Raw genomic sequence first — 23259 nt, 5'->3', positions numbered from 1 at the left:
TTCGTAGTTACAAAAGAGGTGGACATATTTTTTTCTTGGCAGTTGTATACTGTTGTTCAGCACGTGAAGCACTTCAATGATGTGGTGGAATTTGGTGAAAATCAAGAGTTCACTGATGACATTGAGTACTTGTTAAGTGGCTTAAAGAGCACTCAGCCTCTAAACACACGTTGCCTTAGGTAAGATCTTATTTTTATATTTGAAAATTGTGTGCATGCTTTCTCATTAAAATTTTCTAGCTCATTAGAGCCAAACATTTGTGATTTTTGTTATCATAGGTGTAGGTTATAGCCAGTGATGTTAAAATGTGATTGATTTCTTCTAAGGGACTTGATTCTACATGCACAAAGGAAAGTTGGATGATACAGCATTTTAGCACAGCATAGGCTTCAGTTTCCAGATGCTTAAAAGAGTGTTATGCCAAAGAATCTTTTAAGTACTTTTAGCCCCAGATTTTACACATGCAAGTGATAGATTTGATTTAATTTAAGCATGTTTTGATTTGGATCATCTTTTACATACTATAATGGATTGAATATCTTGGTTTGATTGAGTTATCCAGTCATTTGGAATATGTCCAATTAGATATTTATAATCTTTATGGATCAGAAGCATTATGAAAGGTAGCTGAAATTTTTTGCTTTTCATTTAATAGTAGTAGTAATGTAAGGAAAACACTGAAGATGATCATGGGTTATTCATATTTTTTATATAGCATACCTAATCACATCAGTAAATTTTTAATAACTTGTTTTGCCCGTGTTTTTAATATTGTGATCTGCATGGGCAATGCTTTGACACACATACACCCCCACCCCTGAGTGCCCTTTTGCTTATTTTGGTATTACGCAAATAAAAAAACTTCAGCCCCCTTAACCTAGTCTATTTTCTTCTAGTGTTATTAGCTTGGCTACTAAATGTGCCATGCCCAGTTTTCGAATGCACCTGAGAGCACATGGAATGGTAGCAATGGTCTTTAAAACCTTGGATGATTCCCAGCATCATCAGGTATTTAAGTTTCTGGGATTGAGAAGCATTATTTTAGAATTCTAGTTTATTTGGCTACTGAGAAATACTTTCGGGAATTCCCTGGTGGTCCAGTGCTTAGGATGCTGAGCTTCCAATGCCAGGGGCCTGGGTTTGATCCCTGGTCAGGGAACTAAGACCCCACAAGCTGTTTGGCATGACCAAAATAGGAAAAAAAAAACCAACCTTCACTGGATATTCATCTGTAAATATTTCTCATTATGGGTTGAGTTAGTTTTATGTGCTAAATATTTAGAGCTTAATGCCAGAATTTTTGCTTAATAAATCATTTAAGATTATCTTCTCATGACATTTTTCCTCCTTAACTTGTCAGTATATCTTATTAACTGTTGTATAACATAACCATACCATACCATACTGGATACTATAGCTAACATACCATGCCATACTGGATATTTAATTCTGTAAGTACTGATTTCCTCAAATCAGAAAGTACTGGAAAAAAAATCTTTTACTAGTTTTTGATAATAATAGCATGAAAAAAAAGTTTTGATATTAATTTTTTTTAGCATTTTGTCTGGATGTTGAATCCCACTGTGAAAATGAATCATATCCTCATTTTCATTATGACTTTGACACTTAAAAAAGCATATTTACATATAAAAGTCAGGTTTAACGTTTTCAAAGTTAGAAAAAAATCATTATTAATCAATAGTGATATTTTGAGATGGCTTTATTATATTTTTGTTCAGGGAAATTATGTTCCAAGTGCAGATTAGGTGACATAATCTAATATTGAGTCTTCTGAAACTGAAAGCAGTATACTTAACCCCGAGTGAGGATAACTCCATTACGAAGTTGTAGCAGGTACAAAACAATGAGGGAGAAGAGAACTAAGAATTAATTTGCTTTCTTATGCAGTTATGAGAGGACCAAGGCATTAATGTGTGTTCTTAGGGGCGGTGGATCTCTTAAGGCCTGTACTGTGACATCCTTATTTCCAAAAATATTTTGCTCTGTAAGCATTTAATTAGTCACCTAGTCTGAATTTTGGGGATTCAAAGTTTAAATCTTTAGATAGTTAATTGTGTTTCTGTGCGTTGAAATAAGTGTAAGATCAACTATACTTCAATAAAAATAAATACATATGTAGGGGGGAAAAAAGTAAATCTCAAATGTTGGAATATTCGAACATAGACCTCTTTGTTATATTAATGCTTACCTATATCACCTTCAGTACTTGTAGATTTTATTATAAGCAGAGTGTGCTAACTACCAGATCTGAATGATTTTGAGAGCACATTATATTAATGGTTTTTTAAAAAATACTTGGTTCAACCAGACCTGATAGGTTTATTTTAAAGAAATGAGTCTAAATATGTTTATTTGAGCATCCTAGTTTTATGTATTGACACAAACCCAGCTGTGTAGCTAAGTTTCTGATACAGATTTTAAAACACATTTACATTATTGATTTTGTTTTTTTTATTTTTATTCTTTGGCTGTGTTGGGTCTTCGTTGCTGCGCTTGGGATTTCTCTCGTTGCGGCGAGCGGGGGCTACTCTTCATTGCGGCGCGTGGGCTTCTCATTTGCGGTGGCTTCTCTTGTTGTGGAGCATGGGCTCTAGGCATGCGGGCTTCAGTAGTTATGCACAGGCTCAGTAGTTGTGGCACACGGGCTTAGTTGCTCTGCGACATGTGGGATCTTCCCAGACCAGGGCTCAAACCCGTGTGCCCCACACTGGCAGGCGGATTCTTAACCACTGCGCCACTAGTGAAGTCCCTACATTATTGATTTTAAATGGAAATTTGACTTTACTATATCATAAAGGACAAAGAGTGAAGTGTATTGTAAAATAGGATTATATAGCTGAAAGAAAGTTTTGTAAACTCTTCATTTAGCACAGAATGGCCAAAAACATGTAATTCCACTTAAACGCTTCTAGCTCTGGGGCGTTCATATAAAGAAGGTCTGTAGAAAGGAAAATCTTAAGCAGTGGTGCTTTATTGATGTATTTATTTAATTCACATTTCCCTAGAATATTTTAAGAGGGAGGTTTTCACTGAATAAAACATTTTCAAGGTTTCCAACATGTGAACAAATGTCAAAATAGTCTTGTTTCCTGAAATTGTCACTAATTACTTACATTAACTTTTTTTTTTTTTTTTTTTTGCGGGGGGTCCGTTGAAGAATCTGTCCCTTTGTACAGCTGCCCTCATGTACATACTGAGTAGAGATCGTTTGAACATGGATCTTGATAGAGCTAGCCTAGATCTAATGATTCGACTTCTAGAACTGGAACAAGATGCTTCTTCAGCTAAGCTGCTGAATGAAAAAGACATGAACAAAATAAAAGAAAAAATTCGAAGGCTCTGTGAAACTGTACACAACAAGCACCTTGATCTAGAAAATATAACGGTGGGTTCCTTCCTTCTATTGTAAAATGAAAATTACTTTCAGAAAGTTTTTAATTTGTCACAGCAGCTATGTGACTTTGGACAAATCATTTAACCTCTTGGTTTACAATTTGGCAAATTCTTCTAAGGTTTAGCTCTGAGCATAATTCTGTTCCCTGCCTGAAATTCCTAAACTTGGCCCATTGGTATTTAGATTTTTTTTCCCAGTAAGTTTTTTTATTGTGTTTTGCCTAATCCTTTCCTTTTGAAAAAAAAATTTTTCCAGTGTAGTTTCTACTACATTTAGGCTATTAGGAACTTGAATTTTTAACCCTCTGTGGGTTTCAGGAATAAAGATTTAAAGGATCTTCAGAAAGAGCCAGTTTCAATGAGCATTCATTTATTCCATAGTATCTTACGATGTCTGATTAACTGCTGCAAGGGACCAAGACTCGGAAGATTCCTGGGCACCTGCCCTTCCGTCGAGCAGTGTCCCTCATACTCAGGGTCATGGCCATGGCTACCCTTATGCTCAATACAACTCCCTAAGTTCAAGATGACTATGTTGCCTTCGGTTGATTTTAGTTCTACTTTCCTCTGGCTTTTTTTAACTTGCAGAATCCCCAAAGACTAGTAGGCCAGTAGAAGATGAATTGGCCTTGTCATTTTGAAAAAATAAGATTATTTATATATACCTGACTTTCAGATATTTCCAACATCCGAACTGTATAAACATTGATTTTTCTACTGCCCACTAAACTGATGACTGAAGACATTTGCCTCAGAAAATTACAGAATGCTTTGTGCTACCCACATATGAACTTAGGGTTATTGCCCTGTTTAGTTAAGGTAGAGTAGGGAATAGATTCAGGTAGAGTGGAGGGTTGAGGGGTAAAGCAAGTTAACATTAAAAAGCAGGATACAAAACTGACACATATTCAGTACTTTCACTTATTAAAATTAGAAAATAGCTGTTATGCTCAAAGTGTGGCTAAACAATCTTTCTACCTCACCAAACTATTTGTATACTACTTTTAAAATATATTCATAATTTTATTTACTTTTAACAATTTTACAACATATACTAATTTTTAATGCTATAAAATAAATTTGAGCTTATAATTTTTATTTGCATAATGGAATAAATACAGCTTTTAAAAATTATTATTATTATTTCATCTCCCATATTATTCAACATTTAAATTCTTTCCAGACATTCGCTCTTAAATAACAAGATGGGAAACTTGTTCATTGAGTTTTCTCCATCGTTTGTGGAATGTATTAGGATGGTAAATACCAGATAATAACTTTGTTATATTGTGTTAAGTAGTTAACTCACATGATTAAAATCAGAACACACAGTTGCTAATATTAGGATGCCTGCCTCCCCCCACCCCAACCTCAGCTATTCTTGGATATTGTGTTTGTCTTAAATGTTAACAATAGACATTGTTTCATACAGTGACTATCTCCTACACATTAATTTTGTTTGTTTTGTTAATTGCTCAACCTCTTCCTTGAAATACATTGCTTCTCCTGATGTGCCATGGAAAGATACTTTAAAACATTATTATAATATTAAAATATAATTCAAATAACTGAGAGTTGGCAATTGCTGAATAGCATTCTGATTAGTGATTTGGTTGTGCTTTAACTCTTTGAGGACTATTCCAGTTTCAAATAAAATGTTTGAATTGTAGGCTGTTTTAAAATACTAGCTTATTATATACTGAATATAGCCTAAAATATCAAACAGTCCTTTTTATGCCTATAGAAACAGTCAAGTCCCTTTTTTGCATAAAATCTTATGAGTCTTTGCTATATTAACATCAAATCTTCCTAAGCAAAGAAAGCCTCATTAAGTCTTCAGTTTCACTTCTGTGACTCATGTGCTAACCTACCTGTGCCGATCTCATTACATTACTCTTTCAGGGACGTAGAATGAGAATTGAGCAAAATTTAATCTGTTTTTGTAGTGTTGAATTCTAGTTATATATTTGTCACCTTGGATATCAACCTTGTTCTTTTTAAAGTATAGAGTAAAATCTATAAGGTACAGAATAAAATCTCTTATAAATCAGTAATAGGAAGATTTTCACTGATAAGGTATGTTTTTTGCATTTCTGAATATCTAATTTATATTCAGTTCCAAATAGGCCAGGGAGACTTAATGTAAACTTGCATCTTTCAAAGGAAAAAGCTTTGGGAAGATACCCAGGTCTTTTCAGCCTTGTTAATTAAAGCATTTCTTTTGTTACACTAAAGTTCCTTTATCACAACAGGAACCAAGTTACCCATTGTTGGGGGGTGGTTTTGTGTTTTTTAAAAGAAATACAATAAAAAGTAAGATTAATAATTAAAGGCAAATAAAGAGAAGGAAAAACCTAAACTGGTTTATAAATATGGCTCTGACTGTTCTATGCTTCCTCTAGTGGTAATCCTGAATCATTATTTATATATAATTTTGTCATGGTGGCCACATTATGTATATCTAAGCTGCTAACCCTGTAGTATAAAGTTTAAAACTGGTGAATCTGAAACCCTAAAAGTAACAGGATTTTTGTTCAGAATAGATAAGAAAATGTATAGAACAACAGGAAAAAGACAAGCAACTTTGCAAGAAAATAAGGGAAGAATATTTGACAGGGGACTTACAGTACAAGAAATACAGTTAACTGATAAATATATGAATACGAGCTCATTTGCTATAATTAGAAAAATGCAAAGCAAAGCAATAAGATACCAGTTTTTACCAACAGACAAAAATTTAGACACACCCACACCTTGTTCCTAGAGTATTACTTTTTACAGCCTTTGTGGTAAATTAATCCAATATATTGATTTGTAGTTAAAATACATGTAACCCTTCGATTTGCCCTTGAGTCTTTATATGATGGTACCAGTATATATTTTATTGAACTGGCAAGTGATAGACTACTTTAAATAATGGATTTTCTCTGAAAACAACCCAATGGTTAAAAACATTTCTTCAGCTTAAGAATTTAAATTAGTTTAATTTTATTTAAAAAAGGATTTACTGTATTACTGTGGGCTGGTAGCATGCAGTATGCTTTTAAAAAAAAGCAGTCTCTAGAAGTGTTGCCTCAAGAGTTATTGCTAAGAGTCAGTATTCATTAATGGTGCTTTTGATTTTCAGACTGGGCATTTAGCTATGGAGACATTACTGTCCCTTACTTCTAAACGAGCCGGAGACTGGTTTAAAGAAGAACTACGGCTTTTGGGTGGTCTGGATCATATTGTAGATAAAGGTATGATATACACACACGTGTAACATTTTTATGTATTATTTGAAGCCTGTGGAAAATATTCTATTTACATACTTCAAAGAATAATTGCATCAGTTTGAAAAGGTCTGTTCCTTTTAGTAGCATCTTGAAAATCTCTTAACTTTTAAAGGAAAGGCCATTAACAGTTTGATATTGGGGAATTATGGAAATAAAATAATTATAATAAATTAGATTCTCATAAATTGCAGCATCTCACAGTATAAAACTTAGAATAAACAGTGTTCGGAGAGGTTCCAGCATATTCATAGCATGTGTACAGATAGATGGCTTTTAATGTTAGTAAAGGGGGTAAGTATTGAAGTGGTGAGACATGCTAATTTATGTCCATTTTTTTCTCCTAGTGAAAGAATGTGTGGATCATTTAAGTAAAGATGAGGATGAAGAGAAGCTAGTAGCCTCATTATGGGGAGCAGAGAGATGTTTACGAGTCTTAGAAAGTGTAAGTATGGACAACTATTTGGAGAAAATTATTTAATCTTAAATGTGACTCTGTATGTGAGACTGTCATAGTTTATATTACATATCCTTAGAGTTCCACTTTTGTTAATCCAAATTGAAATTGTAACTGTAATGCAGTCTATTTGTTCTTTGACTTTTATGAATGACTTAACCCAGTTCAGTGTAGATTAGAATTTATTCTGCCGGTGAGTTTCAGGATGCATAGACTGTGTGTTGACCAGATTGGATTAGCTAGGTACTTTATGAAACATCTATGGGAAAATACTCTAGTGTGAATGAAAAGCTCCTGGCACAGATGAAATTGAAATTGTTCCTTTTCTAGAGTGTCAGGTACATTTGATAAACAGATCTAATTTTTTAAAATTCTAAATGAATCTACTTAAGTAGTTTAAAATATTAGTTTGTTTATTAAGTTAGTGATTGCTCTTTTCTGACATTTAAAGTGCTTGGTAGTTCATTACAGTGAATGTATAGTACAGAATATATTAATTATGAGCAAGCAATTTTAACAGTGGTGTTTAGATTCTGTAATAAAGCTATAGCTCTATTATTTTAAATTTAGAACATGTGGGTTGTTATTCCCTTAGATGACAAGGGCTAATTATGCCTCATCTTTATGTCTTTTAGAGCACTGTGTGTTGTGTGTGAATGAATGAATGTTATGGATTGCCACAAAACTTCAAAATTTTCCCTTTTAGGTAACGGTGCATAATCCAGAGAATCAAAGCTACTTGATAGCATATAAAGATTCACAACTCATTGTTTCATCAGCTAAGTAAGTTTTTCTGAAATGTCATGCTATTTATTTAAAGCATTTGGATTGACTATAAAGGAAGTGCCATTGTATCACCTTCCTCCATAAAGTACTTCTTTCTGTCAAGTTCTGTGAACCAGAAGTGGTGCAGTATAGTACAAAAGTTAGAGGAGTACAGATTCTGAAGCCAGAATAACTTGAGTTTGGATCCCAGCTTCAGAGCTTCAGCCCTATAACCTTGGGCAAGAATACTTACAGGTTCCTCAGAAGGGGGGTAATAATTGTATCTACCTACCCAAGGTTGTTGTTGCAATGAAAAGAATTAGTATATGTTAATGTATCTTCAATTATATATGATATATATTTTAAATGTGTATTTTAAATAATATTTTAATTCTAAAAAATTTTAAAATATCTTTTGTATATTGTATATAATATATATTATATACAATATATATTAAGGAGTTTTTATATATATATGTAAAGTCTAGAACAATGCTTGGCATATAGTAAACACTAAGCATTAGTCCTTATTTTTATTGTAAATGAAGTTTACTAGCTGCCTTCTACTGTTTATTTATACCTGTTTCCCCAGATCTATATGTAGCTTCCTCCATTTCACACTCTCCACCCAACTTTCTTGACATTAGGCTAATGCTGTCACTCAGTGTGTGTAAAATTTCCAAGTATGTCTCCAGTCCTGGTTCTAGCTTATTACAGCAGCTTCTTCCTAATATGTCTATTTTAGTTTTTGATACCTCTGCCCTGGTACTCTGGCCTCTAGCCTCTCCAACATAATACCACAGGGGGTTAACTTTCTGTTTTGTAAAAATAACCCCAAACTCCTAATCTCTGTGATCCCTTGTCTTTGGATGTATGTTCAAAGTCCTTAGTATAGTATCAGAGGTCCACTACAGCCTGACTCAAGTTTATCTGTTTTTTAACTTCTTATTTTGGAGAATTTCAAACAGAGACAAAAGTAGACAATAGTTTGATAAACCCCAGTGTACACTTCATGCAGCTTGAATAATCATCAAACATTGGGCCAGTCTTGTTTCCATGTATAACCCTATCCATTCCCCCCTCTACGTTATTTTGGAGCAAATTACAGATTTCATGTAATTTCATCCATAAATACTTGAGCATATAATCTCTAAAAGAGGACTCCAAAAAATATAACCACAATACCATTTTCATCTCTTAAAAATTATTAATTGCGTAATATTATCATAAATCCAGTCAGTATTCAAATTTCCCATAGTCTCAAATTTCTAATAGTCTCTAGTTCCCAATATTGTTTTTTTTCTCTTTAAATTTTGTATCACAGTTAGTATCCTTAAGGCATGTGTTGTTGTTTTGTTACCATGTTTTACCCTCCCTCACCAGATTATTCTTGCAAGTTAAATCTATTTCTTATTTTTAAAACGTCTCCTGTATACTTCATGACCCCTGACAAATGGACTTCTAAAAGGAGGTTAGGAACCTTTGCGATTAGGAACTTGTGTCAGATGTCTTAGAAGTGGCAGTAGACGTCAGAATTGGATGTTTGTGAAAGACTTTTTGAAACTTTCAGTAGAACCCTGATAAATGCAGGGATAGCATATTGAACGATTAAATGGTGTACCCTTACTGTTCTCCCCTCACCTCCCAACAGATTTAGCTCAGTGCTGCTTAAGGCAGTTAACAGTAACGGCATGGTAATTCTGGCGAACATCCCCAAACATCTAAACAAATTATTTTAGGTTAGACATGAACACCTTCCTAACTAGAGGATGTGTTTTAAGGAGCAGCTAGAGGGGGGTTAGATATAGTACAGTTATCTTTAAGGGTTTTGTGTGGTATATAATACATGAAGAATCAACTGACAAGAGTCAGCTTACCTCATTCTCTCATAGACTTTTTTAAGTTAATGGACTTAGTGATTTAAAGAGAGTCTTCAGAAATACTAGACCCACTTAAAAATCACATTTCCTTGTTATTTTGGGTAGCATCTTGAGAGTCCTTGGATGTATCTGGTACCCTTGTATGTCTGCCAGGAGACATGTCAGTTAAATGACCTCGTGTTAAAAAAAAATGATTCGCTCTGATGTTTATGAAGTATTTAACATCCATTTGTAGGTAGTATAGTTATAAACTTCTGCATTGACTTTATAATTTTAACTTTGCTTAGAAAAATTTATATTATCAGGTTTTCCCAAAATAAAATTGAGCACCTGGTGTGATATCAGACATGTTTGGTACATGACTGGATAGTTGATATAACTTTTGGGGTAGAAAAAAATTAATTTGGCAGCATTTATGACAGATTTATCTTTTTTCTTTGTGTGTTTTTAAAAATATTTATTAGCTGCGTCGGGTTATAGTACTGGCATGCAGGATCTTTAGTTGCAGCATGCATGCGGGATCTAGTTCCCCGACCAGGGATTGAACCTGGGCCCCCTGCTTTGGGAGCGTGGAGTCTTACCCACTGGACCACCAGGGTAGTCCTTATGACAGATTTAAAACATTAAGGTCGAAGTAAGTAGAAATTCTTAGTGTAACTATTTTAGTTTAGCATAATAGTCTGTATTTTGTCTTCTCTTTAAGAGCATTACAGCATTGTGAAGAATTGATTAAGCAGTATAACCGTGCTGAGAACAGTATATGCTTACCTGACAGTAAGCCTCTGCCTCACCAGAATGTAACTAATCACGTGGGCAAAGCGGTGGAAGACTGCATGAGAGCCATCATTGGGGTGTTGCTCAATTTAACTAATGATAATGGTAAGTCATATTTTCTACATATATTCTCAATGATAGATTGTACTACATGTTAAAAAAAAGTTAATCCCCTTGTTGTTTTTTTACTCTTTTGTTTATTTATTTTGGCTGTGTTGTGTCTTCGTTGTTGTGCATGGGCTCTCTCTAGTTGCGGTGAGCACGGGCTACACTTGGTTGCAGTGTGTGGGCTTCTCATGTGGTGGCCTCTCTTGTTGTGGAACATGGGCTCCAGGTGCGCGGGCCTCAGTAGCTATGGTATGTGGGCTCAGCAGTTGTGGCTCGCGGGCTCTAGAGCACAGGCTCAGCCGTTGTGGCACATGGGCTTAGTCGCTCTGCGGCATGTGGGATCTTCCTGGACCAGGGCTCGAACCCGTGTCCTCTGCATTGGCGGGCAGATTCCCAACCACTGTGCCACCAGGGAAGCCCCTCCCTTGTTTCTTGTCTTGATGTAGTGATTTTTAAATTGCCATCATGTAATTCATTTATTCATGTATAGATTTAACTGCTTTTAGGAGTTGATAGTTTTAGAACCAGCTTGGTAGCTTGGCTCAGAAATATTATAGTCAACAATGTATTTTATTTTATTTTTTTTTTTTTTTTTTTTTTTTTTTTTTCCTTTTTTTGCGGTATGCGGGCCTCTCACTGCTGTGGCCTCTCCTGCTGCGGAGCACAGGCTCCGGACGCGCAGGCCCAGCGGCCATGGCTCACGGGCCCAGCCGCTCCGCGGCATATGGGATCCCCCCAGACCGGGGCACGAACCCGTATCCCCTGCATCGGCAGGCGGACTCTCAACCACTGCGCCACCAGGGAGGCCCAACAATGTATTTTAATAAAGGAATAGCTATACTTTTTTTTCAAGATACATGTTTTTAACTTTTAATATTCATGTTAATAAGTATTGGCTGTCATAAAGAATCAGTAACAACTTTCATACCCTTTGCATTCTCCATTTTAGAATGGGGCAGCACCAAAACAGGAGAACAGGACGGCTTGATCGGCACAGCGATGAACTGTGTGCTTCAGGTCCCAAAGTACCTACCTCAGGAGCAGAGATTTGATATTCGAGTGCTGGTGGGTGAAGTGTGACTGTTTCAGAAATAAGTCCTTGATCTATTAAGATGATAAAAACTTCATCTCAGTTTTGGATTTAAGAACCAGTCGTTTAATATGTTGTGGGTGTCGATTGATTCCTTATGAATATACCTCTTATTGTACAAAAGAGAGCTATGAAGGGCCCTGTATAAAAATAAAAAGTATAAGAACTAACAGTGGTGACTTTTAAAAGTGGTGAAATCGTTGTTTGAGAAGATCATATACTGGTTTTTAACCACTTTGTAGATGGCAGAGCACTGACTAGTTTTCTGTCTGCCAGTAAGAGTTATGTATATTGTGTTCATTTGCTTTTAATTCTCCCCTGTGGTAACATGCATGGTTTAATTTTTATAGGGTTTAGGTCTACTGATAAATCTAGTGGAGTATAGTGCTCGGAATCGGCACTGTCTTGTCAACATGGAAACATCGTGTTCTTTTGATTCTTCCTTCTGTAGTGGAGAAGGAGATGATAGTTTAAGGATAGCTGGACAAGTTCACGCAGTTCAGGCGTTAGTGCAGGTAAGCAACAATTTAAAACCTAATACTTTCTTCTCTCTCCCCCCTACCTCCCCTCCCCCTTTCTCTAACTCTCACCAGTTCTGTGAGAGGTACACTGGGTTAGAATGTATACCATTACTTCTCTGCTGACTCTTTTCAACTACTATAATCACTCGTTAGACATTGTTAGCAAAAAGCAGAAACAAGGCATATTTGTTTATGAATCAAAGGTAGATTATTAACAACAAATTAGGAATTAAGTTCTAGCGCTATCCTGGTTCAAGTCCTCCGGCATTTACTTACTGGTCTGATCTGTGCCCAGGACTGTGTGCAACTAAATATTGGGACATACTTTTCAAAGTATAATTTCCTGGCTTAGGAATTGTGTCAGAATATGTGTTTTAAAATTGATGTCTCCAACTCGCTCCACCCCAAAAACCAAACACTCCCTCTCCCCTCGATTTATACTCCCCCGCAAACTGTACGTGAGTTTTTGTTTTTTGACAATGCTGGGCATTACAGTTTTTACTTTTTGCCAGTTCCTAGCTACCTTATTGTAATTTTCTTAAATGACAATTTGCACATGTTCATAAGTAATAGTGAACCATTCTTTTCATTTTTTCTGAAGCCTTGGCTAACCTTTAATCCTTTTGGCCTTTTTGAAACTAGAAGTGCTTGAACTGTGTCTTGAGGTAATCTTCAACAACTTGGATCTTTTCCTGAGTCATAACTAGAAGCCCATCATTCTCTTTTCAAACATTTTGATCTCAGGACTTCTCTATACTCTTAACAATTATTGGGAACTCCAAAGAACTTCTGTTTATGTGTGCTTTATCTATTGATATTTACTAAATTAGAAATCAAAACAGAAAAGTGTAAAGTACAGGCACTCATTCTATTAACCATTGGAGCAATAACATAATCACATAGCATGTAGATTCTGGAACACTCCACCATACAGTCATGAGAGAATGAAAGAAGTCAGTTGACCTTTTAATATTCTTATGAATGCAGTTTTGACTTCACCGACTCCCTGAAAGGATCTTGCATTCCCCTAGGGATCCTTGAACCCAATTTTAAGAAATACTGCTTTATATAAAGCTTAAATTTTATTTTCTTAAGGGTATTAAAGTTTACATACCACTCTTGTATATACTCAGCAAGTTTTTGAGATCTACTTGGCATTTAGTTTTCAGGTAGTTGTCATTAGTAACTTGGGATTTTCTCCAAATCATATCAGCAAATATATGAAATGCTTTCTGTACATTCAACACTGTATCAGCACAGGGAAGTAAGTGAAGGCAAAAGATTTTAGTGTGTGTTCCCTTTTAGACTTTTTGGTGTATACTTCCATTGACAATTGTATTTCCATTGTTTGTTTTTAATTGAAATATAGTTGATTTAAAACGTTGTGTCAATTTCTGCTGTACAGCAGAGTGACTCAGTTACACATATACATTCTTTTTCATATTCTTTTCCATTATGGTTTATCCCAGAACATTGACTATAGTTCCCTGTCCTGTACAGTAGGACCTTGTTGTCCGTCCATTCTGTATGTAATAGTTTGCATCTACTAACCGTAAACTCCCAGTCCATCCCTCCCCCACTCCCTCCCCCTTGGCAACAAGTCTGTTCGCTGTATCTGTGAGTCTGTTTCTGCTTTGTAAATAGGTTCATTTGTGTCATATTTTAGATTCCACATATAAGTGGTATCATATGGTATTTGTTTTTTTCTTTGTGACTTACTTCACTTAGTATGATAATCTCTAGTTGTAAAAAGTATGGAACACTTCACGAATTTGTGTGTCATCCTTGCACACGTGCCATGCTAATCTCTGTATTGTTCCAGTTTTACTATATGTGGTGCTGAAGTGAGCACTGTACTTGTTTTTTTTTTAACATCTTTATTGGAGTATAATTGCTTAACAATGGTGTGTTCGTTTCTGCTTCATAACAAAGTGAATCAGTTATACATACACATATGTTCCCATATCTCTTCCCTCTGGCGTCTCCCTCCTTCCCACCCTCCCTATCTCACCCCTCTAGGTGGTCACAAAGCACTGAGCTGATCTCCCTGTGCTATGTGGCTGCTTCCCACTAGCTATCTATTTTACGTTTGGTAGTGTATATATGTCCATGCCACTCTCTCACTTTGTCACAGCTTACCCTTCCCCCTCCCCATATCCTCAAGTCCATTCTCTAGTAGGTCTGTGTCTTTATTCCCATTTTGCCCCTAGGTTCTTCATGACATTTTTATTTTCTTAAATTCCATATATATGTGTTAGCATACGGTATTTGTCTTTCTCTTTCTGACTTACTTCACTCTGTATGACAGACTCTAGGTCTATCCACCTCACTACAAATAACTCAATTTTGTTTCTTTTTATGGCTGAGTAATATTACATTATATATATGTGCCACATTTTCTTTATCCATTCATCTGTTGACGGACACTTACGTTGCTTCCATGTCCTGGCTATTGTAAATAGAGCTGCACTGAACATTTTGGTACATGATTCTTTTTGAATTATGGTTTTCTCAGGGTATATGCCCAGTAGTGGGATTGCTGGGTCGTATGGTAGTTCTATGTGTAGTTTTTTAAGGAACCTCCATACTGTTCTCCATAGTGGCTGTATCAATTTACATTCCCACCAACAGTGCAATAGGGTTCCCTTTTCTCCACACCCTGTACTTTTATTGTTAATAATACTAGTTGAGATTCAGTTCTGAGTCTTTCTCTGAAAACTGGCCTTTTACTTTCACTGGTTCTTATTTATTTCTTTAAATTTCTTTTAAAGAAACTATGTTGCTTTTCCCCAATACTATGTAGCTTTATTCAGTGTCCTTCCTTCCTTCCAGTTAATTTATCCAGGCTGCTTAGGTTTAAAGAATTTTTAACTCTTTTAATTTTAACCTTTAATTTGTAGTTTTTGCTTGAATTTCCTGTCAATATTATCTAAATTAAGGGAAGGAGTTGAGATTTTCATTCTTAAAAACAATGTATGCATCATCAGTAGATAATTCACTTGATTGAACTCCAGTGGCATTTATATTTTTGTTTTGCCTTCAGTTGGATGTAGAGTGAAGGCTTTTATTGATACTTACCCTTTTTACCAAACAACATGCTTCTTAGGGTTAGTGATGTTTAAAAGCAAATAGAGCCTTATATTTGGGTACATACATGTTGGTTGGTGATCCCTTTCAATGATCTTCAAAAATGATGTTTATCAGCTATTCCTTGAGCGAGAGCGAGCAGCACAGTTGGCAGAAAGTAAAACAGATGAATTGATCAAAGATGCTCCCACCACTCAGCATGATAAGAGTGGAGAGTGGCAAGAAACAAGCGGAGAAATACAGTGGGTATCAACTGAAAAGACTGATGGTACAGAAGAGAAACATAAGAAGGAGGAGGACGATGAAGAACTTGACCTCAATAAAGGTATATTTATTTTGACTGGTGTATTAAAAAAAGTAATGTGGGTTTTTTCCTGCAAGACTTTCTTTTAATTCATGTGTTGTCATAATCTTGCTATTTTATGGCCTCTCTAGTTCAGTGCAGACAAGCTTTGCTTTTTCATAGTTCTTCTTCATTGGCTTCCTAGCAGTGAGGAAGCTATATGTGCAGTGTGGGGAAGGTTTCCTTTCTTCCCTGGTTCGTTCTTTACTCATCTCTAAAGAGAAGCAGCCAAATAATATGACCTCTAAAGGTTTTTAGAGTTTTGAAATTTTGCCCATATTTTAAATTGGGTTGTCTTTTTTGGTTGGTTGTTGTTGAGTTGTAAGAATTCTGTGTATTTTAGAGACTTGACTCTTATCAAGTACATGATTTGCAGATAAATTCTGTGAGTTGTCTTCACTTTTTTGATGGTGAAGCTTTAAATTTGATGAAGTCTAACTTAACCTGTTTTTTATGTTGTCACTTGTGGTTTTGGTGTTGTGTCTAAGAAACCATTTCCTAACCCAAGGTCACAAAGATTTATTCCTGTGTTTTCTTCTGAAAGTTTTATGGTTTTAGCTTTTAATTAAGGTCCCTCTTCCACTTGTGTTATTTTTTTGTTAATTTGTGTGGATATCCCATCTTTCTAGCACCATTTTTCGATGTTCAGCAGTTTTGAAGAAAAGATGACAGTTGTTGGTTTCCTGGGGGCGTTTGTTTGTTTTCTTGTGGGCTTTTTTTTTGGATGTACTGTTACGGTTTTCTGTTTTAATACTTTCAGCCCTTCAGCATGCTGGCAAACACATGGAGGATTGCATTGTGGCCTCATACACAGCACTACTTCTCGGGTGTCTCTGCCAGGAGAGTCCAGTAAGTTCAGTGTTGTTTTATGTATCTTAAAAGGATTCCATTGCGACCACTTCACATCATTACTAATTAACTTACTATTTATTTCCCCTCATGCTAAAAACACTTATATATTTGGTGAACTTTAGAAGGTGCATTTCAAAGTAAGAGTATATTGGGTTTGATGAGTAAGTTCCAGATTGATGGAGGAATCGATTTCACATGTCTTTGGTTGAAGTAAAAGAACATCATATAAAACCTGCACTCAACTGACTTAAGGTGGAAAAGTCTAGCCTCAGTGATTCCATCAAGGACTCATAATTTCTATTTTTAAACTCTGCTGTCCTCTGCATATTGTCTTATCTTTTGCTAGCTCTCTTCATGGCCCAATGCTGACTCTGGCTATGTGTCTCATCTAGTTAAATAATGTCCAGCAGAAGAATGTGGCCTCTTTGTTTCTTTGTAAGAGCAATGGTTTCTTTTCTCTGGGACCTCTCCACACCCACTGCAAAAAGTAGACTTCCCTTTACCTTGGCCAACATTAGCTCACATGATTTTGTTTGATCTACTCACTGGCTGGGAAAATGGGATTACTATTTGAGATTTAGATCATCATGATTTAACTACGAGAAGCATGTGAGTGTCTACACAATTGGGCTGGATCAGCACAAAAGTGGACAGTTCTGGCTGTTCAGACAGTCTGCTTTAAAATCGGGGACATGTGGATTTTTTTTTTTTTTTTTTAACAGAAAGGCCCAGTAGAAGAGCCAGATTTTACAATAAAAGGGAGGTGTTTTTTTCCCTTCCAAGCAGGGGCATTCAGGATGCAAGAAAGAGTGGAGATGTGTTGTATAGTGGGATGGTTAGTTTCTCTTTTCTGAGACTGGAGGATTAGAAGAACATAATTATGATATGAAGGGCTTCTATCAGCCTACCCTTTATTTCCTCATTTTTGCCATTGAGTTTTCTGCATTGTCCTGTATCTGTCTGTCTTAAGTCCTGTGTATTTTTCTGAATCCTTCTTGTTCATCTCTTCCATATTTATATTGTAGACAAGCTCAGATCTAAATGCACAGTAGCCCACTTCGTTGTGGCCCTTGCTGGCACAGCTGCTTTCAGGATCAAGACCAGAGTTCTTACTGTGGCTCTGGAGGCCCTGCAAATCTTTATTCCCTTTCCTGAATCTCTTCAGCTCAGCTCTTTTCCTTATTTCCTTAAAATCCGGAGATTTAAGGACAAATGAGAAACACATACCAAGCAAAGGGAAGGAGGAAGACTCCCCCCTCGCCCTCCCAAAAGAAAAAAACAATGGGTATGCTATTTAAATTTAAAGATTTTTAGGTATTGTATTTTGTATACACCTGGTTTCAATCATGTTCTTTCTTAAATAATCATTCTTAAAATTAACTTGAGTTATTATCAGATGTGATTTAATTTATTTAGGGCCATCTTTCCCATGTTAATAATTTCCTATTTGTCTATCTCTCTCCTGTCTCTCAAGAGATCATAAGATCCTTAGGTTGTAAACAATATTGTGAATTCATAGAGCCCAGGATGTCTTTGTTGCCTTGAGAATCATTATGATTAACCCCAAAGAGCTAGCTGATGCCACAAAATGTAAAAGAAACTGGTTTGCCCAATGTTTAAGTGGAGGAGAGACAAGAAAGCAGGTGGTTATATGCAGTTAAGTGCTGCTTTATGGTAAAGGACGACATGCTTAGGAAGCCCAGGAGACTCTGGTGTCATTTTTCCATTACCCACTATACATCTTGGTGCATTGCAATGGTCAGTCTTCTCTCTGGTCTTTCCGTCCTTGCTGCTCTCTTGACACTCTCCATTCCTGAAATCCTGCACACTGCCACCATAGCTGACTTTCTTAAGAGCACATCTGATCATGTAACTCTCATCAATCTTTCCTGACTCACCATCATTTAGGGAATGATGACTTTGTTTACTGCTGTAAGACTCCAAACTTAAATGCTTCTCCAATTTTTATTTCTTATTTTAAATTTTATTTTATTGAAGTATAGTTGATCCAATATTAAAATCTGTCATACCCTGTGGGTACTTTTTCTAAATAGGCCATCCCATTTCACACCTTTTCTTTTTATACCTGCTGTACACTATTTAAAAATAAATGCTCAGGGACTTCCCTGGTGGTCCAGTGGTGAAGAATCCGCCTTTCAATGCAGGGGATACGGGTTCGATCCCTGGTCAGGGAACTAAGATCCCACATGCCGTGCAGCACAGCCAAAAAACATGCTCAGGCTCTCCTTCCTGTGCCTCAGCTACTCATTATGTTGTATTCTGTAGTGTGTTGATAGAAAAGGATTTGATTTGGGTTGTTGAGGGCTTTCACTCAAACTCTAGGATCTAATCATCTATCCTGAATGACAGAAGTACACTTTTCTATTGAGCACTCTTCATAGACAGCAGAGCCACTATTCTTCCCACCACTGTGCTCTCATGTCCCGTTCCTAGAAACTGGTTAAAGATGTTATTAAATCCAGCGTTCCCTTACCTCGGCAGTTACCATAGCTATTGCCCTTATAACATACTCTCCACTTCTCAGTATATTTTAAAAATGTAAGTATTTTAAAGATTTTAGCTCCAAGAGCTAACTCAGTAGCAGTGAAAGTGGGAAGGAGGGGATTGGTTTCAAATTTCCTAAGAGATAATATGTACTCTTTCCTCCCCTGCCTCCTCCAACAAAAATCAAATCGGAAGCTTCCCACTTCCTCCCCATCTTGTGGCCCAAAACTCCGGACAACATTTTTTTTTGTATGTGCTTTTTATTATAGGTGAGCCTCCTTAGAAGAGCTATGCTTAAAATGCTTAAAGCATTTTAAAAACATATTGAAATAAAACAGTTTTTTAAGCAGGCCATCTATTTTTCTTACAACAAATTGGTTCATACATAGTTTGGCTGCTTCTTGGTAATAATGGAGGGAAACATTTTAATCTTCTCTCCTGGCATTGCGTACATTTTCCTTCTCATAGATATTACATTATCTTTGGAAAGATACAGTTAATTCCTAGCCTACATAGGAACACTAAGAATTTTCTTTGATCTTTTTCTTTGTATTCCTAAGCAGCTTTTTGGATACATTCTAAGTCTGTACTCCTTCCCTCTCCTTACATCTCCACCAACCCTCACCCCCACAACACACACATTCAACAGTGCATTTTGTTATTTCAGGCATCTTTCTGTGCATTTACAAAAGTAAATATGCACACGTTTCTTTGTAGCCTTTGTCAGCTTTACCTTGTTTCCTTTCTTTCTGAGAATGGGATAGAGTAGGGAATGGACACACACACACAGAATTAAGGAGTGTGGAAAAGGAAATCACATAGGTCCTTGAACTACTATCTACAGGGAGTTCAAGGACCTTGTAGAAGTTTGAAATAGGGTGTGTGTGCCAAAACCAACAACACAGTGCAAGGTTCAAGCTCATGTTTTCTGTCGCCTGATCAATGTTTCCATGTTTCCTCAGATCAATGTGACCACTGTGCGTGAGTATCTGCCAGAAGGGGACTTTTCAATAATGACAGAGATGCTCAAAAAATTCCTGAGCTTCATGAATCTTACTGTAAGTGGCTTCTATTGCAGCTTCTGTGGTTTTAAATATGATACATTAATGACAGTAGAAATACAAATATTTGGCCATAGTGAATAGAAGCAAAAAAATGATTCTCTTTTAATAATTGTGTTCTATTTCTTTAAGATAACTGAATTATTATGGCTAAATATATTGATACTGTATTATCAAAGCCACAATTTAATCTGTTTGTTTTGTTTCATAGTGTTTGTTTGGCTTAGTAAAGCTAAAGAATTTAAGCTTTGATTCCGTACTTTTGAAACTTTGATAAATATTAATTGTTACTTCCTCCCCACCCCACCCCACCCCTCCCGACCTCCAATCCTCCCCTTTTCAGTGTGCTGTTGGAACCACAGGCCAGAAATCTATCTCTAGAGTGATTGAATACTTGGAACATTGCTAGCTGCTTTACCTTTGCTTCAGGTGCTCGGTGATGCTGGAGCTATTCTTAGACAAAGAAAAGTCACGAAAGAAGTCCTTGAAGATATACCAAGAACATTCATCAGTATCATTCATATGTGGGTTTTTAAGGCCACCTGATTTCTTCTTCGTCATGCATTCTGCATTTGCTAAATGACAGTTACTACATCAATCTGCAGCTATCAAAAATGAGGGAAAAGGTTCGGGCTGTCAACAGTCCCACACAGTATTTAAACACACTTTGGCAGAATTTATGCTCCCCCTTGTCTTCTTGCTTTGATCCTGGGCAAGTTTTAAGGGGAAACTTTGTGCTGCTGTTAGTGCAACTGCTGTGTATGTTGAGCCACTGTTGTCATGCCAGCCAGGTGCAGAGGCAGCTTAGCTACTGAGGTATCGAATGTTCTGGGGACATTCGAGACAACAGCTTAGTTCCTTTTTCAGGCTCATTTGCTTTTGCTTTTTTGTTGAATGATTCCGATCGTAAATAAAGCTTTTAATAATTTTGTGAATTTTTTTTGTTGTTGTTCCCTGAACTACTGTCTATATTTAAAATTAGATGGAATCCAAAGACACAAGGGATTAATAGTATATTTTTTTATTCTTGATTTGGTTTGGGTTGTCAAAACTATTTTTCACCTTTGAGACCATGACCATTTTCATTATCATATCATAATGAGTCATAGCTATAGATGCAAGAAAACAAATAACAGTTTGAGGGAATATAAGATGATGTGCCCTGTTAAAAGGATGAAGCAAAACAGACAAACCCAGGGTAGTTTACCCTTAATGTTAGGGGAGGCTCTTGAAACATGATTAAGTTAAGTTTTGAGGGAGAACTCTCTAGATATATTTTCTAATGTTCAGTACAGTAAATATAAGTAAGCTAAAACACCAATGTAGAATTCATGTTTCCAGATAACATGTATATTCTTCTATAAGAGTGACAGGATCAAATGCATAAACGCAAAGCCTTAAATTGTTGGTTTAGAGAAGATCCTTTTTTTCATTCAGATTCTTTTAGTTCATAGAACAGTGTGTTGTTTGGAACACACAAAACACATTCTATGTATTTAATTTCACAACACTGCAAATTTTTATTATATTATTGTTCAGACCACTGGTTAATACATTTTTTTTTCTTGATCAGGCCTGAATACAGGCTTTCCAGAGATTTCATTTAATACATTAAAATACCTTTCAGATCGTTATGTTTCTTCATTGGATTTGTAAAACTTGAAGCCATAAAAATATTAGTTTGGTGTGTATTGGGGAAAATAGCTGAAAGTCTAATTTTTACCCATTTAGACTTTGTTATTTCCTTGTATAAAGTGACAAATTGGGGCTCTTGGATCAGTGCCACCTGTAATGTTTTTTAATGCAGTGGCTGCCTTTTATTGTCTGTCTTCCTATTTTTGATAATGCAGATTGTTGGGAAATCTATAAGGAAGTAACTGATTCCAGTCAAATTGTTTTCTTCCTCCTACCCACCCCAAACCCCACCCATCACCTTTTAAGAGCATAGTATGCCAGTGTAACTTGGGAAAGATTGAGGTTGTATTTGCCCTGAGTATAAAAGCTAGCTTAGCAAACTATTTTAAAAGCTTATTGGTAAATGATATCCATAAAATTGAATTAGTTAAATTTTAAAATACACTGGTATTTATTACTCATTGGATTTAGGAAGAGATTTTTAGTGTTGATCAGACTGACTTGTGGCAGATGGTAAGAGGTATTATAAAACATTTGGATAAGAACCATCAGGGCGAACTACATTTTTCTGTTACACTGGTAATCATTTGAGAATTGATTTACCTCAGTGTTTAACAGTTTTTTTGTTTTGTTTTGTTTTTTAAATAATAACTAATTGTCAAGCACTGATAGAGATGCAGATTTTGGTGGGGAGTGGTGGGGGAGAAATCACCTCACCAACCGCAGTGCATTTGTGTGTTTTTAACCCTCAGAGAACTCTGCATTTTAGGGTACTTGAGGCTGACTTGCAAATTAACTAAAGTTTTAAAGTAACCTTTTTTTCCATTGTAAATATTTCTGTAAATACTACCAATTGGAAATTAGAAGGTAGAGTACTTTTTTGAATCCAATCCTATTTTTATTTTATACAGTATTTCTCAGCTGTGATCTTTGGAGCAAAAGCCAACGGCAGGAAAAAAATAGTTTGTACCAGTTTCATGAAGTATGTCTTTGGGTTTTTGTAAATAATTTTAACTCAAATAAAATTGCTACTTTCAATACACATGTTGTCTTTAACATAAATCTATTGAACTATTTTGGAGGTTCAGAAGTCTCACAAACTTGATATAGCCAACTAATGGGAAACATGATGTGTCACTTAAGTGAGTTTCACACTTTGAATATGCACATAAAAATTTAACCAATTTTTGTTAAACACTGTATCTCCCCATGTTTTTAATAATACTCATCTGAATGTAATGTCAACTGAGCAACTCACGTATTAGGGATGGTAGTTTTCTGGTTGAGTAGTCATGCCCTTGGTGTGTTTATTAAGTTGCTTAATCCTTTTGCTCCTCTGAATATGACCCAAGACTTCTTTGCGTTTGAGTTTTTAGAGCTGCTTTTTAGTTTTTCAGTTTTCTTCTTAGTTGACAGCCTTTAAGTTTCCTGTATTTACTCAAGTGGGTTCCTCAACCTCTCCTCAGTGCTTTTAACTACAAACCTAGATGAAAGG

The 23259-nt window shown here is 36.0% G+C and overlaps 1 protein-coding gene across 2 annotated transcripts in view; it reads left to right on the top strand.

Annotated features, from left to right (window-relative positions):
• The window catches only part of WAPL (WAPL cohesin release factor), an 84487-nt gene extending 61681 nt beyond the window's left edge, over positions 1-22806 (top strand). For both annotated transcript variants that reach the window (XM_082629899.1, XM_082629900.1), the window contains 13 exons: positions 43-179; positions 897-1008; positions 3179-3406; positions 6542-6653; positions 7034-7131; positions 7850-7926; positions 10492-10667; positions 11620-11735; positions 12111-12275; positions 15486-15693; positions 16472-16560; positions 20031-20126; positions 20473-22806. In XM_082629899.1, the coding sequence (XP_082486025.1) occupies positions 43-179; positions 897-1008; positions 3179-3406; positions 6542-6653; positions 7034-7131; positions 7850-7926; positions 10492-10667; positions 11620-11735; positions 12111-12275; positions 15486-15693; positions 16472-16560; positions 20031-20126; positions 20473-20538 (1680 nt within the window). In that variant the 3' untranslated portion in view covers positions 20539-22806. The remainder of the gene's footprint in view (positions 1-42; positions 180-896; positions 1009-3178; positions 3407-6541; positions 6654-7033; positions 7132-7849; positions 7927-10491; positions 10668-11619; positions 11736-12110; positions 12276-15485; positions 15694-16471; positions 16561-20030; positions 20127-20472) is intronic.
• The last annotated feature ends 453 nt before the right edge of the window (positions 22807-23259 follow it).

This window comes from Mesoplodon mirus (assembly GCF_964341445.2).
Source record: "Mesoplodon mirus genome assembly, chromosome: 2".
Classification (NCBI taxonomy): domain Eukaryota; kingdom Metazoa; phylum Chordata; class Mammalia; order Artiodactyla; family Ziphiidae; genus Mesoplodon; species Mesoplodon mirus.
The sequence above is the reverse complement of the archived record's forward strand: the minus strand, read 5'-3'. Positions and strand labels throughout refer to the sequence as shown.